Here is a 17,347-nt window from a genome sequence, read left to right as displayed (position 1 = left end):
TGAATCAAGTTTTATAGGTTCTTTCCTCCAGGTACATCGAATCTACAGGACCACCTTTGTCAGTCCCCGTATGTAATTGTAGATGTTTACTGTTCAAACTTTCATTACGTATACCTGACCATACGTAAGTGGTTCTTAACCACGGGGTGCTCGCACCCCTATAGGGGGTGAGAAGCCGATTCCTAAGGGGTGCGAGATGCCTATGAATAATTAAAGCAAAATATATTTTTATATACGCATGTTATTTTTTTCTGCAAAAAATAAAAATAAAATGAAATAGAATAAAATATATAATAATAATAATAATAATAATAATAATAATAATAATAATAATAATAATAATAATAATAATAATTATTATTATTATTATTATTATTATTATTATTATTATTATTATTATTATTAATTTTAGCTTTTTTTTTATTTCAGCAATTCAGGGGGCGCGAGAACTGACTGCTGATTTGAAAGGGGCGCATACACTGAAAAAGGTTAATTCGGACGTAATGGATAGATACTTTGCGCATTCACGAGAAATGATTCAGGACGACTGTTACCAGGTAACAACGGTCTAAACCCTAGTTAGTCTGTAATTAAAACTGATAAGAGGAAACATAGCAGGGAGGAGAAGAAGCGTAAAGTGCAGATAAAACAAAGATGAATTAAAAAAAAATATCAAATTTTCGTATAGAGATTCAGAAAGATTTTTGAGAAAGTAGGACAGGCCAAGCCAGTTGTGCGACGCTTTCAGTAAGCATTGCATTCTGTCTGTGGCGTAAGTGTCTCAGAACATGTCAGACACCAACACATTTCAAATCAGATTTGATAATTATTAACTGTGTCACATTTTCTGCCTTTCTTTGGGTGTCATTTTTATTTTTTTATTTTTCTGCGTGATGAGTAGATGAAGGAGGTTGTACCAGAAAGTGTTAGTCTTCCTTCTTCTTCTTCTTCTTCTTCTAGTTCTCATTATTTTGGAATGGGGTATCTAGTCCCATGTCAACTTTTAGAGTCTCATATATATATATATATATATATATATATATATATATATATATATATATATATATATATATATATATATTAAACCCGCGTTCCTGCGTGTGTACCTGTCCTCCATCGATTTGCGTGTTTGTCAACCTGTCCGGGCCTGCCTATTCACCTTGCCATCCATCTTTCCATTTATCGCCGCACGGCTAATCGTCCACTCATTCACTTATGCATCTGTTCAATGGACAAGCCATCAAAAACATTTTTATTGCTTGCAATTGCATCGGTCCCGAATTATTTTGTGAATACCCGCACATGCATGGGATGTTGGCGGGAGGGGGGAGGGGTTTATATGTGTGTGTGGGGGGGGGGGGGTTACAGACAGACGCAACCAGCACGGAGTATCAAAATAGATTTTCCAGGTATGGATCCCGTTTAAAACGGGCCAGTATCACAAATCTCTAACTAAAAGCCGGGAAAACATGATTAGGAGACTTCGCTCTAATTGGTTGTTTAAAATTTCTATTTTTGTTCGGGAGACTGGGCAGGTTTTTGGGCGGGCGCTTTCTCTACTGTGCGTTCCTCTCCCCCATTTCTTGTTTTAAATTTTTATCTTCTTCAATTTCTCCTCAGCCTATTTTATCTTCTCTCTCCTTCGATTTTTATGCTAAATCCATCTCCATTACACACACGCACATATATATATAATATATATACATATATATATATATATATATATATATATATATATATATATATGTGTGTGTGTGTGTGTGTGTGTGTGTGTATCAGTTTTATTACCTACTCAACGCCCTTTTCTCACTCAGAATCGACGAAAAACCAGTTTACTTGGGGGGAGGGGAGGGTGTTTGGCCTAGGTAGCGCTTAACCACTAAAGGGAACGATAGTCAAAGAACAGTTACAAGAGTCAGGAGAAACAGAAGTAAGAAGAGAATTTCCAAGCTCGCTAGTACAGGGAAAGAAACTGTCACTAAAGAGATAATCCCGGGAGTACTGGATATACTCGTAGGCATACCGTGATAATGTCTTCGACGTTTTATGAAAAACTGACAAGAATTTAGTCTTTAGCTCTCTAGTTCTTTCCCTGCTGGCGGCATTCCGCTGTTTCTAACAAAGGTTGCAACTTGGCCAATAATAATAATAATAATAATAATATTAGTAATAATATAATAATAATAATATCTCTGAGGTAAGTAGATTCTTTATCAAACAAACTTCATTCAAAAGAATGGCCGTCTGGATGCCGTTGAGTTTATATTGCAGTTCCCCAATCTCTCGAATAATAATAATAATAATAATAATAATAATAATAATAATAATAATAATAATAATAATAATAATAACAACAACTCACTTTTGAGGCATGGAAATGCACCGGTACTAACGTGTTTTGTGGCTGTCTCGATGTAATACCAACCAAGAAAAAAGATCTAAGAACAGGAAAAACTAGGCTGGGACTTTTTTTAACATCACGATATTAGTTGTTTGAACTCTCTAAGAGCTTTATAATGACCTTATTTGAAATAAGATGTAATGTTAAAATATGTTTTCCTAATATACGTGAGTGGAGCTGGTTTCAGGAGTTAAAGTAGAGTAAAGTTAACAAAGACATTTTACGTTTTGTGTTTAGCATACCGTTACGAACAAAGCAGTGTACATGCGACCACCGTTCTATATATATATATATATATATATATATATATAAATGTGTGTGTGTGTGTGTGTGTGTGTGTGTGTGTGTACCTTCATATACTATGTGAAATCACATAGTGATAAGGAGACATCCTCCCACATGTGTAGAGTGTGGTAGAGTGAGGAAGTGAGTTTACCACTTTCCCAAGCATGCAATAATTCGAATATCACTTAAAAAAGAGAGAACATTTAATTCATTTCTATATTTCGGATTTAGACTTTTAGGTGGAGTGTCCAAGTTTATACTAGTCAAAAAATACAGCATAAATAATTTTTTTTTTTAATTACAAGGTCACCCGGAACGACGGACGTACTCCAGGGCCAGTTTTCGCTAAGGTGTCATTACATGATAATGCAAAGTAATCTTGACATTTAAGTCTACATTTTTGTCTAAAGTTGTGTTGCTGTGCCATGATAAATCCTAGACAAGTTCTATCCACACAGTCTGACATGCTGTCGGTCTAAATTAGCTGAGTCACGATCAAGAAATCTTGTGGCATTCGAGCGTTCTTTGTCCTTTCAGTTTGACGAAACCTCGGTCTACGGTGAAGCCTAAAACCTACAGTAGGTCGATGCATTGTGACTGAATTTTGCTAAAGCAATTGGTATAAAAATGTGTACCCCTATGCTCAAACTTACAATGGATCATAGTATTCTGTAAGTGATGGAATCGTTAGGCAAACTTTAGAAAGAGTTTGGAACTAAAGCAAAATTATGCCTGCGTTTCGTCTGAGTGAGTGAGAAGGCCTTTGGATAGATGACTTGGCTTCGTGACGTCACCAGAAACATTTCAGTCAGGAAACTGCCACGCTAGACAGAAGAGAGGGATCAGATCTCTTATAATCCAACCAGGTCTCTTGTAGCCCGACTAGATCTACTGTAGTCCGGCTGTATCGTTTGTAACTCAGCCAGATCTGTTACTGTATGACCGACCTGCTATCTTGAAGGAATTATGAATATAAACTATGCTAGTCGCATCTCTCTCTCTCTCTCTCTCTCTCTCTCTCTCTCTCTCTCTCTCTCTCTCTCTCTCTACCTGACATTTATAAACAGACACGAAAGTTTTACTTACCAGATGCTTCTGAGACTCGGGCGTATAATTACTGTTTAAGTCATATGCAACACCTGTGATTTCTCAGTAGCTTTCGGATGCGCATTTGAGTAGCGAATGTGTACGAGAGAGAGAGACAGAGAGAGAGAGAGGGGGGCGGGAGAGAGAGAGAGAGAGAGAGAGAGAGAGAGGGTTAAGGGCCGGTCTGACCCCGGTTTTAAACGAGATAAGATAATTCTTAGCCAAGTCAAAGCTTAGGCAAGCAGTCGTTGCTTAAGGTGACAGACAGCAGGAGACACCTTGCTCAACAGCAAAGGAAACTCGTACTAGAACCATCTCGATATCGGATGTATGAGAGTTAAAAGGAATGAAATATAATAATTACTCGGGTGAGTGTTTATATATATATATATATATATATATATATATATATATATATATATATATATATACACACACACACACATATATATATATATATATATATATATATATATATATATATATATATATATATATATATATATATATATATGTACATATCAGTCTATTTCCCTTAACAGAGATGGTTCCAGAGTGAAAAAATATTAAAAAAAAACCACAGTACGGTCAGTGCACCTTGTTATTTTAACTTTTGCATGTTGGAAGAACGCTTTCCACAGAATATTTCAACAACATTAGTCCTTTTTCACAAATATACAGAAAACTCCACAGCAGCGCATCGAATACCCCTACACATAATTCACAGTCCTCCTTTATCCTGCGCAGACTCTTGTGCTTTATTTTTTTTTTATTAAGTGCCTGCCTTTCTAATACTCCTTTCAAGCCATCTATCCAGCATTTTCTAGGTCTTCCTCTCTTCCTTACTGCTAATGCCTCCAGAGTGTGTGTGTGTGTGTGTATCTAAAGGAAAATATTTTATACGTCTAGGAAAACAGAAGCAGTGATAACATTCCAAACCTGCCCAGTAGAAGGCAGGATCAAAAGTGACACTTCTGTATGCACCCAGGTGTGTACAGTATGTGGATAACAAGGAAGTGTATCTTCATTTGTGTAACACTCATATTCTTCTTTGTGTGTATCCTCTCAAATTTAATTTTACTGCTTCTTGTAATCAATGATTTCCAGCAGGTGTACATCTTCAACTGTGTGCCTCCATTTCTTCGTACCGCATTTCATGTCTTTATAACGCAGATTTCATTACTGCCATCCGATGCCTAATTCCAAAAAGAAATCGGGAAATTGCATTGAATAAAATTAATATATTGAAGTCAGTCAACCATCCTTTCCCAGCCTTTTATCGACTTTTTACTTTCAGCAGCCATCGACTGCATAGGGCGGTAGGTCGTCGACCTCTCGGACTTCGAACGATAGATTGAAACCATTTTCGTTATTTCCCGACAGGAAAGGCTGACGGATACTCTTCTTCGACAGGAATGGAAAGATAGGCCGATTACCTGTACCAGACTGGCGCAAAAGAAAGTATATCAAACGAAGCCAAGGCCAGTGATCATTCAGGAAGTAACAGGGAGTGTTTAGATACATTATATTGCATTGTTTTAAAGCTGAGAGAGAGAGAGAGAGAGAGAGAGAGAGAGAGAGAGGACATGCTACCCTATTGGATATTACTGTTTATATCCATCGCACCTCCTTAAACTAGGCCTAGTGCTTCCAAATGCATCGCTGTGTAGGACCTGCCATAACCACAGCATTAAAATGCTCGATCTAACACTTCAACTTTTATTAAGACGTATACACTCAGCCACTTTTATTAACACTATGTGAGTGATTTAAGACACTTGATCACGTACTTGACGTGTCATTTGCAGAAAGTAATTAATATTAAACAATCCCTTTTTTTTTTTTCATTTATATCCATTGGAGCCATTAGCGTTCCTCACATAGCAAATGCATATTGCTTCTTATAGACTTTCTTATATATATATATATATATATATATATATATATATATATATATAAAAAATCTACTGGTCACTTTTTACCGGATACGTATGTAATTGTAATATATACTGTGACGTCGAACATACTAGAAAAGATTGTCCAAGGTCAGCTGGGGGCCACCAAACCCTAGTTATGGCGGTCAAGGGCAACTTTATGTGGCTCGGTGTCCATGGTTGAAAAATTTATGAGAGCTACTGATTTGAGCCAGAAATGTTACAGTAAAACCATACAAAAAGTTCTTTTCAACCGCTTCAAATCAGATCTCAGAATGGTACTAACACAGAGGTTCAAGCCGTTGTTTTCAAAGAATATTCTCAGTTGCCATACTTGAATGTACAGTATTTAGATCATATGCTCAGCGGAAAAAGACTCTTGGAAGATAGTGACCCCGACTAAGGATTAAGCTTAGAAGAAGAGGATTTATATCACAAGCTCAGCTGAGTGAGAGAGGGTAATACAACTAAAACCAACTGTCAGGATACTGCTGATAGTTGTTTTGCTGTAACTTATTCAGTAAAACTGAAGAGTGAATCATTAAACAATAGCGGAACACACACATACACACACGTATATATATATATATATATATATATATATATATATATATATATATATATATATATATATATATACATATAAAGCACCACATCACTTTCTACCCTTTGGAGGGAATGTTATCAGACGAGTATAGCTTCCTGCTTTCTCGCTAAGTCTGTAGGGATGAAGTTGCACGCCCACTGCCCTTCCCTTGACCACAGGCACTTTAAGTATCCACTGACAGCTGGCTACATTGGTTGGAGGTAGGCCAGGAGCGATCCGCAGGCCTAGTAAATGTGAGCCAAGTTATACACCAGGCAGCCAAAAAACTTCACTCATCCTCCCCGCCTACACACACACACACACACAGTATATATATATATATATATATATATATATATATATATATATATATATATATATAGAGAGAGAGATAGAGAGAGAGAGAGAGAGAGAGAGAGAGAGAGAGAGAATTATAAATAATCTGTTGTTACAAATACCGGGGTCACTGATGCTGAAGTGAAAGCGAGGGAGAAAGACTCGATGCGAGTTTATTGCAAAAACCAATAAGGGCGAGAGAGAGAGAGAGAGAGAGAGAGAGAGAGAGAGAGAGAGAGAGAGAGAGCATCGTCTCTTTTTTTCCCTCTCAGCCACGTGGTGCGTAGGTGGCAATGCCTTTTCACAGATGCTATGGAAAACCGTAAATTTTAGTCGATCCAGTCATTCATCCCTTCCATCATCTACAGTCTAGACGTATTTTTCCCGTCTTATAAATAAAGATTGAATTGTTGGTTTGTTATCAACAGTGAACTGAAGTCCTCCTTAAATCATTCCCTATATTTCTTATTGGCCAGTAAGACCTATTCCACATTTGTCTGTTGAAAGAGTAAGACCCATTATAACAAAGGGTCGCCATATCCTTCCGTGCGGTATATCTGCTTCTTCAACCAAATGCGTAAAGCGATTACATCAAAGCTCTCTAGGTACATTGCACTCTAGTCCCAACTAGGGTACATGCCACACCTAAATCGTATTGATGGTCTCATCCTCTTCCTAAATGTGTTTTCACAAAAAGGAAAAGACAAACGAAAAAGAAACGAAAAGGGAAAAATGTCATCAGCAAATATTTCACTTCATTAAGTCTATTTAAGTAATGGGAGAGTGCCGTGCAACACAGCTTATAGGTACATTTCTCGTGCCTGCGTACAAGACTCATCTGAGGCATCAGAATGCTGGAGCCTCACGTCATCAAATCGTTCTGTTCTGCTACTCGGCCGTTTTTGTTTGTTAGTCGAAACAAACCACAAATTTGCTTTCATGTCAATCATACAGGAAAACGATGCCGCAAAAACTGTACATAAAATATTTTTGCTCATTACATTCATTTGAAATTTCCCCCTTTTCAAGCGGTGTATGGATATAAAAGTCCAATAAAAACAGATTTTAGTGTTGGGGTTATTTGAATGTTATGATCGCCCCTCCCCTATTTTCCCAGAGAAATAAAAAGTAATTTATGATTCGTTTGGGTATGTAAATGAGACCTTGGTCGCAGACTCTATTAAAATGTCACAGCAATTCTGCCGAATATTTTAGATGCGTTAGTAGCCACGCAGTAATAATGTATAAGATACAATCCGCAGTGACAACTATCCCTACTGTCATTTTAAAGTGTCGTCACCAAAGCATAAAAAAAAGGAAAACTTTTTAATCCCGTGTAAGAGCTCCGTGTTAGAACAAAGGCTATCGTGTAACTTCCAACAAGCTTTCAAGGAAATGTGCTATAATAATTTCTTTCAGTCGTGAACGCCCATGGAGTTTTGAGTAAAGCACACAGTAACCAAATATGGTCACACGGTTAATAAAAGAGAAAAGTAAAAATACATACGATATGACCAATAACTACTACGTCTCCCTCCCCTCCCGGGCGAAAGCCTGTATCAAGCGTGGAAAAAGAAAAAAAAAAGAAGTTTAGTGTTTATTTTCTTTTGCATTTGACCCTCGTTTTCTTTGATTTTACATATCTTTTTTACTTGGCGATATTAAAACATGCCGATGAAATTACATTTAATATATTATTGAGCAACAGAGGGGAATTTAAGCATGATAAAAATAAGGTAATAATAACGTATATCTACACCCTCCACTGTTTATGGGGTAACTGGCACAAGGAAGTCTTGCAGGTAGTCAAGTGCCGAGTAGACGTTTCTTACTTCAAAAAATATATTGGAATGGCACAAATTCGTGACCGACTGAATCAAATGGATTGTCAGATCCAATTCTAGTGATAAAATTCCATAGTTTTGTCATAAAAAAGCCAAAGGAAATGATCAGAAACGAATCTACAAAACGTTCAATGTCATCAGTTACTATGATAACACACCAAGCAACATACCTTTGTCCGAACGTATTCAGACAACTAAAAAAGGCGATTGAAATACCATTTACTTCTTCGTGTGACTTTGTTATCTTCCGTCGATAATGATATCAAACATTGTAAAATATTCAGATAGATACGTTCATCGAGTAAAATAGCTGACGATATGGAGGAAACATCAATATATAATCTAAAAAAGCAGTTAGTAAAGGAATCGAATAGATGTTTACATCGTCAACACAAATCCGTTTCTATTCGGTTCTAGTGAACGCACCCCTGTAGGAGCCGTAGAACGCCTGTTCTCCTCCGCCATGGCTGCGCGGCGGTTGTGAAGGCAGTGGACTCGTTGTGGCTGTTTTATAGTGAAATTTTTGACCTTATTAGGACGATTATGCCGCCAAAATGACCTCGGATCGGCCTGTGACCTCCCGGTTGTTCACCACATCGGCAATCGAAGGCCGCATCGACCTTGACGAGGTAAAAAATGGCGACTCTTTATCGAGGAGTCTGACGAAGGCGACGAAGCACACATGATTATCATGGCGGCGCCTTCCAAACAGCTGATCGTGTCAACACCGACCCATTTTGACCATTTTGTTAGCTCGTGGTCGGTCTCGTGACCCTGAAACGCTCTCGTTAGGCGAGTTGGGTTGAGGTGGTGTGCATGCCACATTGAACCCCCCTGGGGCGTATGGGGCACTCTACGAATGTGCCCGTTTTAATGAAGTGCTAAGAAAGGAGATAAGGTTCCGTCGGGGCATAATTTTGGGTATTTCTGAATTATAAGTCGTTTTGAGGCTGTATACCGTGTGCTCGATCGTCCCTTAGGCCTGTGACCGTTTTAAATTGAGATTATGCAACTTACGCTAATAGTTTAGGGCTAGCCATGGTACCAGGGTTGGGCTAACCAGAACGTTTTCCCAAACCCGCCTTAATAGCCATAGGTTAGGTTAACCAGACGTCTCGATGAACTTCCCTTGATAGTTTTATGTGATCCAGGACGCTTGGGTTAAGCTCAGCCAAGTGCAGCATAGATAGCCTATGTTAAAATTACCCTAAGCTAGAACTGTCATAAGGAAAGTAAAGGAATAAGTCTTTAGTATACGCTAGTATAACCAGACCACTGGGGAGCTGATTAACATCTCTCCCAGGGCTGCCCCGAAGGATTAGGCTTATTTCACGTGGCTAAGAACCAATCGCTTACCTAGCAGCGGGACCTACTGCTTATGATGGAATCCGAACCACATTAAAGCGAGAAAGTAATTTCTATCACCAGAAATAAATTCCTCTAATTCGTCATTGGCCGGGTGGAGATGCAAACTCGGGCCCAGCAGTGTGATGGCCGAGAACTATACCAACCTGGCCAATGAGGCACTCGTAAGGAGAGAAAAGTAATGTCGTAGATCTGAATCTCGGCGAGCAGAGCAGGGAATGGAGAGATACGTTATTCCTCTCCAGAAACGGGAACCATATGTTTTCCAGACTCGTTATCGTGTATTTACACTGTTCTCTACTCTTATGGCTGATTTAGACGACAACCTTTAGACCTGTCTTTTCGTGGAGCATTGTGGGCTTATATAACAACCTAATTGTTCCCAATCTGCTGGGAAGGCTTTTTTTTGGTGGAGGGGGTTAACGAACAAAAATTAGTTTAAAAAATGTTTAAACGAGATAAAAACCTGAAAAGTACACAGTTCGCATCGATAATATCAGTCGCTAAGCACTAGGACGTCACAAAGCCAGTGACATGGGTGCATCCTAATGTTATCTTCCGTAGCTTAACCTAACCTACGATGTTACGCCCTTTGTGACCATGGACAACACTCTTACCCTAATTACGTGACTTAAGCAAGTGCCGTAAGTCATAGGCTAGAGTAAAATATGATGCATCCTCCCCTTGCCTTTCCTAACCCATCCTGATGTAGAGCATTTGGTCTCTATTTGGTCAGGACTTGGTCTCTTTACTCCGACCTCACCCCACCTAACCTGATGTAGAGCTTCATAAGTCGTGGATTAAGATGTAGGTATACACCCTAACCTAACCTATATAGTGTGCCGAGTCTGTACTTTACCCCTTGGCTCTCTCTCCATCTAACATTATTTAGAGTGCCGTAAGTTACTGAGTAAAATGTAAGGATGCATCTGCATCTTACATTCCGTAACCTAACCTAACCTAAGTGAGGGTACTTGGGTCTTAGATGACTTAGGCCTTGCTACCAGCCCTCCCCCACCAACCTGACCAAAAGTATAGCAAGTTATTGAGGAACTACTGTAGATGCATCTTCTCAAACCTAAAGTGTAAAGCTTGAGGCACAGTTTTTACTTGACCAGGGAGCGAGGGACATGCAACTCTTCCTAACCTAACCTAGAATATTGTAGATTATGCAACTGAAGTTCAGAAATTCATCCTACGAGTGGATGCAGAGCAAGGAGATGGGTAGGTGCGAGAAATCCAACATTAAAAACAGCCTCTTCTCAATCTTTTACATACCAATAGCAATTGGGTGCTCTCTTGCATAACATTGCATGCAGCATGGACCTCACCTTGAAGTTTGGGAGGCTCACCTGAAGTGAAGAGGACACACCTCTTGTCCTAGCCTCAGTAGTATTAGTTTGTTTTGTGTAGGAGACGTATTTATCTGGGAAGAATGAATTTCAAATAGATGAGCTATTTATCCACATTGAGCATAAAAGAGACAGGAGTTCATGATCTCCACCACTATTGCATGCTAGCCACCATTGTTAAACTGAATTGATGTATTTTCAGGTTATCACAGGGTATTTCAGTGTTCCACTGTATCTAGACTTACAGTCTATGGTAGGTTAGAAAAATTTGTTTACAGATGAGAGATTGGGCAGGTAGGCCTAGTTGGGGAGAAAAAACCATAGGCAACGCTGATAGCAGAGGTCAAGGGACACAGCAAATGGCAGTAAAGTCATACGCATTGTACCTCGTCTTGGCAATTTTTACCTTCCAACCCTCAAGTGGCACCAAACAATGCATAGTGAAAAGTTTGAGAAATTTTACTGCCTTCACGTCTTTGAGATTGTGGGGATGTCAGGAAGCAAAGCCTGGTGGTCAGATAAGACGTAGTCTTTTACTAGGTTTTAAATTATGTGCTTGCAGTTATATTATTCCAGATGAGTACAGTTATGATCTAATTCTCTTCAAAACTCTCTTAATTTAATGCCTGGAATGGATAATTTAACCCCGTGGTTGTGGTCCCCCATTACGTTGGTAAGCCACAGCGTACTTATGTTTTAAATTTACATTAAATCACAGTTTAGGACATAGCTTACAGTAGGCTGTTAAGCATGTGCTGTAGATACATAAATTTGGACTACAATATTTATCATAGGCAACTCTCGTGTTAGCCTAGGCAAACCAGCAAGAGTACTCAATTTTTTGGTTGTTTTCCTTCATAGTCAAATTTGCATGGAGTTGCGGCATCAGTTTGTCTCTCTGAAACAATTTATGTCATTAAGTCTGGATTCAGACAGAATTGTTGTGGAATAGTATTAATTTCATCACTGTTTTATTGGTGTAGACACTAAAATAAAGTTGTGTATCAGCGTTCAGTGGTTCAGTGATGTTAGTTATGAGGCTATTCACAACAGGCACCAGGCCTAATCTTGCCTGGTACACAAGCATGTTGATTAATAAAAACTTTAAATTGCTGAGTCCCTTAAGGGGGTAGTGTCATTTGTGGACTTCATGTCATGCACTAGGCATTACTTGAGGTTCTTTGTTGTGTACCTTTGACCCCTAACTGCAACCCTTTTCATTCCTTTTACCGTACCGCCATTCATATTTGCTTGTTCTGTCTTTCTTTTCATCCTCCCAACAATTGTTTCATAGTGCAACTGCGAGGTTGTTCTCTTATTACTGTACACCTTTAAAACCTTTTTACTCTCAGTATCCCTCTCTGCACTGAATGACCTCATAGGTCCCAGCACTTGGCTTTTGGCCTAAATTTCAAATTCCATTCCATTTAAATTACTGAGATATATAAAATATATTGATCAATAGTATATGCTTATTAGAAACATTGCATAGCACTGTAGCACCACACATGCTCCAGTAAACACTTTGTCTGAATATTGCAGGTGTTATTTACTTGATAGTTCTGCCTGTGATGCAAGCTCCTGACATTTGCCAAGTCTAGCTCAAGCGTAGTGGTAGTTCACTTTGAGCATTTTTTATAAAGTTCATAGTTAGGCTATTTGTTTTGGTGGGGTCTTCCCCTGACAAGCTACATTTGTCATACAGTGGATGCCTTAAGCAAAAATATGTTAAATGAGCTCTCAGAGTTAGCTGATGGGGAAAATTTTGCGTCATCGAGGAGTTACAACTTCATAGTTGTGTATGGAATTATGATGTGTGAAATATCAAGTGGTTAAAGTCATAATTTTAAACCATTAATTTCAGTCTGTCATGATTCATGGATGCCCTAGAGGCAGATCTAGTATTGGCATTATTTTACTTAGCTATCTGTAAAGTTAGTGTAGGTTAATGAAATTGTGGGTGATTGCACTCCATATAGCAGTGCACAAAGACTAGGGTGCTGCAGTAATACTCATTGAATGATTTAAACCATTAGCAGGGGGTAAGGAAAAGGTATTACTGCAGGAAATGTGGGTCAACCCTTAGTCTTGGTTATCCTCGGCCATCTCAAATCTTGGCCTTATATCATATTGTAACATTGTGCAGAAAGCATATGATGAGTGTTTGGGCTACATGCATGATAATAAAAAATGGTGAGACTTAGGGAAAGTTAATGTGTCAATACCTGGTTCCACTGTCTATGAAATTTTAGTCCCATTATCATAAATCATTCAGCTTGCACACTTCTTGCAGACTGAGTGAAGCTGAGATGTGCGCAGCAAAATTAATCATGATTGGCCTTACTGTATAGTTACTTTATGTGTTGAATAGTATACAGCATTGTAACTTCTCTTACTGCTTCCGTGGCTCTATATTGCTTGATCATAACCAACCACTAGGTTATTTTAGTATTTGACCAAGCTTGGAGATGATCACTAATTGTTATTCAGATAGAACATTTTGTCTTTGCATTCTTTTCAACATTTCTTAATTTTCAATTATGATGGTGTGTAAACAGTTTACTTTATGTTGTTTCCCCTTTTTATCCAGTTTTTAGTCAACATGTATTCATCACTTCATACATTGTAACATTTGCCTTCATAGACATTCCAGTCCCCTCATGTAGATCCTGTTGCCTTCCTTGTTTATCATATTCAAGTGCAGTTCTTCATTGGATGGGTGGTTAGAGCTTTCGGCTAGCATCTGATGGCCAAGCGTTCGACTCTCCGAGCGGCCAATGAAGAATTAGAGGAATTTATTTCTGGTGATAGAAAATTTCTTGTCATAGTGTGGTTCGGATTCCACAATAAGCTGTAGGTCCCGTTGATAGGTAACCAGTTGGTTCTTAGCCACGTAAAATAAATCTAATCCTTCGGGCCAGCCCTAGGAGAGCTGTTAACCAGCTCAGTGGTCTGGTTAAACTAAGATATACTTAACTTTTTTTCATATTCAAGTAACTCTCCAATGCTATCACCTTGCTTCGCCAGTTACACTTAAAATAAAGACTGCACTTACCCAAATTACTGTACCTATGTGGTATAATTTAACCATTTTCATCGGTACATGTTGCATGTTGATATTGCTTTGTCTTCGTATCTTCCATACATCTCCATTACTTTATTCTTGCTAACTTTCAATTTCCTTTGCTCTGCTGAAACTTTCGTCACTTAATACCAAGCAACACTGTATTGCTTACATATGTCAGCCATTGGGCAAGCCTCAAAAAATTACTCTGTAGTCTGGAGACTGCATTATAATGATAAAACTCTGCACTCCAGTCACAATCTTTTTTTCCCACAATTTTTTTAATTCGTTATAAAAAAATAGTCAAAGAAATGGATTGGAGAGGAGACTTGGAAACTGTCATGAGGTATTTACTATGACCAAGCAATGAGAACCCCATTCTGAACAGTCACAAGTCCAGAGTTAACTGAAGAAGGAATGGTAGTTCAAAATACAGAATGTTAAAAGGTTGGTCATGATGACCTGGAACTTAGTTGGTGTTGAGTAATTTGTGCCAGTGTCATAGTAAATGAAAAGCTGAAGGCTTGATTGTTTACTAAAATGTCTTAGTTTGAGAACCACATTATGTGGCACAAAGTAAGAAGTGACAGAAATATGCAGGTGGGATTAGGTGAACAACAGCACAGGGAGAGAATTGCAGTAAAAGGGGAAGTTGAATTTAACTAGGTAGCATTACAGAATAGAGTCTGAAGGGTATGTTGATGTTACAGTAAATATTAACTCCATCACCTTGGAAACAAACATTTTGAGTTGGGTTGGTTGTGATAGATTTGAAAAGGATCAGAGGAAACATCATCAGACAACTAAAGTGATGCTTAATTGTTAGCAGTTATGTATTTCTTCCATTGTTTTATTGTATAAATTTGAGAAATTTCCGTTTTCCACGAACAGTACAATTTTCATGCTTAAAATCTGTTTTTTCCAGAAATACGACAAAGCATACAATAATGTTATCAACTTGACTCGTGGATTATCAGAAGAAGAGAGTCACCATGAGTTGAACAAAGCCCTTGATGATCGGAAGGCCCATGATGAACTGTGTCTTGGTCTCTTAGTTAGCATTCTAGCAGATCCTTCAGCTGCATCTCGGGTAAGTTGGTGAAACCTAGGCAATTATTCTTTTTAATTATTATATATAGAAATTTATGGTATAGTGCATTTTGTGAACTGCAGTAGTTCCATGAGTTAAAAGTTTGTTCCAGCGTGAACAAACTTTTAACGAACCTGTGCTTTCATAGATGGAGTTGTTCATGCTGGGTGCACTTCGGCTGTCACTGAATCAACTAGAAAAAAAAAAAATCCTTTCAAGTAGGATTACAGTCACCTGTGACCTGAGCCAGCCTCGCTCTTCTCTTGTGTTCACAGCCATGTCTGCTTTAGCATGTTACTTAGTTATCTCCTGTTTTTGGTTATACTGTGTCTTTGTGTGCATTGGGTGTGGTTGCCTTTGTGTTCCTGCTGCTGCGGGGTCCCTCCCCACCTTCCCCGTGTGATTCTCCTCCAGTAGCGCAAGGTTACCCTTTCGTGCTTGTACCTCTCCAGTAGCCAAGTGAATGAAGAATTATAGAAGTTTGTGAGATTTTGGGACACGAGGCCATTGGTGTGCTTTATTTGTGTGTGGTTTGTGAACCATGTGAGTGACCTCCTTTGTTTGTGCTTTGGTTTGTGTGTATGTCTTGCTGGTGTTGTGAGGCCCTTTTATGGCTACTGTAGAGGAAATAAGCCCAATTTCAGGCATTGTGTGCAGTAAATTTACATCCCCAATAGAGGGATGGCATGTGCGCCAGTGGGCCTTATATGAGAAGAGGAGGCATATGAAGTCTAATAATTCTTTCAGTAAAACTACGGTGATCCCTTCCCCCTCTCCCACCCGGGGTTCCCCATTCCCCAAGGATCCCTCCGTTAGCAACGTCTTGCACCTACCATCGCTCCCCTGTGCAAGGCAGATGGAGATGGTAAAACAGTATAGAACAGTTAGACATCCTTTGAAAGGGTTTGAGAATCCAATATGGTGGCCCAAATTAGTTTCCTCTGGGTGCTCCCCCCCTTCCCCTTCATATTGACAAGCAGAGGGAGCAGTCTAGGCCTACGAAGTGGTCAGGGCCCCTTGCCTACCCCAACCCCTCACACATACATTGTTCTTAAAGCAATTGCCCTTCCACAAAAATGGATACTATAACCATAAGGCATTAGGTTTTATACCTCTATTTAAATGGTTGTTCTTACACATGTTAGCATTAGTTGTGTTGTATATAAATACTTGAAAGTACCAGAGTAATAGACTTGTAAGGCAATGATTTGTCTGTGACACTAATTAAAGATGTTTTAGTACATGTTTTGACCATATGCATCCAAAGTACTATATTATATTGTTTACATTTGAAGTATTGATGTCTTCTTTTTTTGTGTTTTATGATCAGTTTCTTACCGCAAGAATAATTTCATACATGTACAAATTTCTTTGTTGCTTTTCAGCATTTATCTTGTTACTTTTTACTTGGAAGCATTCCACTTTTGTTGAAATAATATTTGTGCAGTGCTTTTGTTAAATTTTTATATAATGTGATGCCGTGAACAAAGGGGCTAAAGTAACTTCTAATTCTTTTCAGCATTACCATGACCTCACCCTTGTTTCGAGGGACTCATTGAAGATTGTAACAGAGACCCTAATACATCAAATAATTGGTGAACGTTTCTCAAGGTTATCCGACAATACTAGGAGACAGCTCTTGTGGCTGGTGAGGGAACTTGTCAAGACTGGCATTAATAATGTGGAAGGAGTTGTTTGGTGCCTTTTACGACAGATTGCGGGTGGAGATGTGTCTCAGAGAAATGTTTGGTTAGCAGAGAGCCTTGTTGACATTCTCAGAGAAAACAGGTAAAAAATATTCTTTTCAGAATACAGTGTATCTTCTTATTTTATTGTAACTCTTGAGTAATTTAATGTAAAAACTGGCAGGTATTGAAAGTTGTTTAGTAAAAAAGAATTTTTATTATAAAAGCATTGTTTGTTTAATATTTAGTAATATATCTTCATATAGCCTATATTAATTTTGCTGCTGTTTTTGCTCATATATTAATATTTATAAAATTA

At 38.5% G+C, this 17,347-nt stretch overlaps 1 protein-coding gene across 1 annotated transcript in view; it reads left to right on the top strand.

Annotated features, from left to right (window-relative positions):
• The first annotated feature begins 8,882 nt into the window (after positions 1–8,882).
• The window catches only part of IntS3 (integrator complex subunit 3), a 35,299-nt gene continuing 26,834 nt past the window's right edge, over positions 8,883–17,347 (top strand). The window contains exons 1-3 of the mRNA XM_067111873.1: positions 8,883–9,101; positions 15,179–15,343; positions 16,863–17,131. Coding sequence (XP_066967974.1) covers positions 9,027–9,101; positions 15,179–15,343; positions 16,863–17,131 — 509 coding nt within the window. The 5' untranslated portion in view covers positions 8,883–9,026. The remainder of the gene's footprint in view (positions 9,102–15,178; positions 15,344–16,862; positions 17,132–17,347) is intronic.

Source organism: Macrobrachium rosenbergii, chromosome 11, assembly GCF_040412425.1.
Source record: "Macrobrachium rosenbergii isolate ZJJX-2024 chromosome 11, ASM4041242v1, whole genome shotgun sequence".
Classification (NCBI taxonomy): domain Eukaryota; kingdom Metazoa; phylum Arthropoda; class Malacostraca; order Decapoda; family Palaemonidae; genus Macrobrachium; species Macrobrachium rosenbergii.
This window is presented reverse-complemented; position numbering and strand designations above follow the sequence as displayed.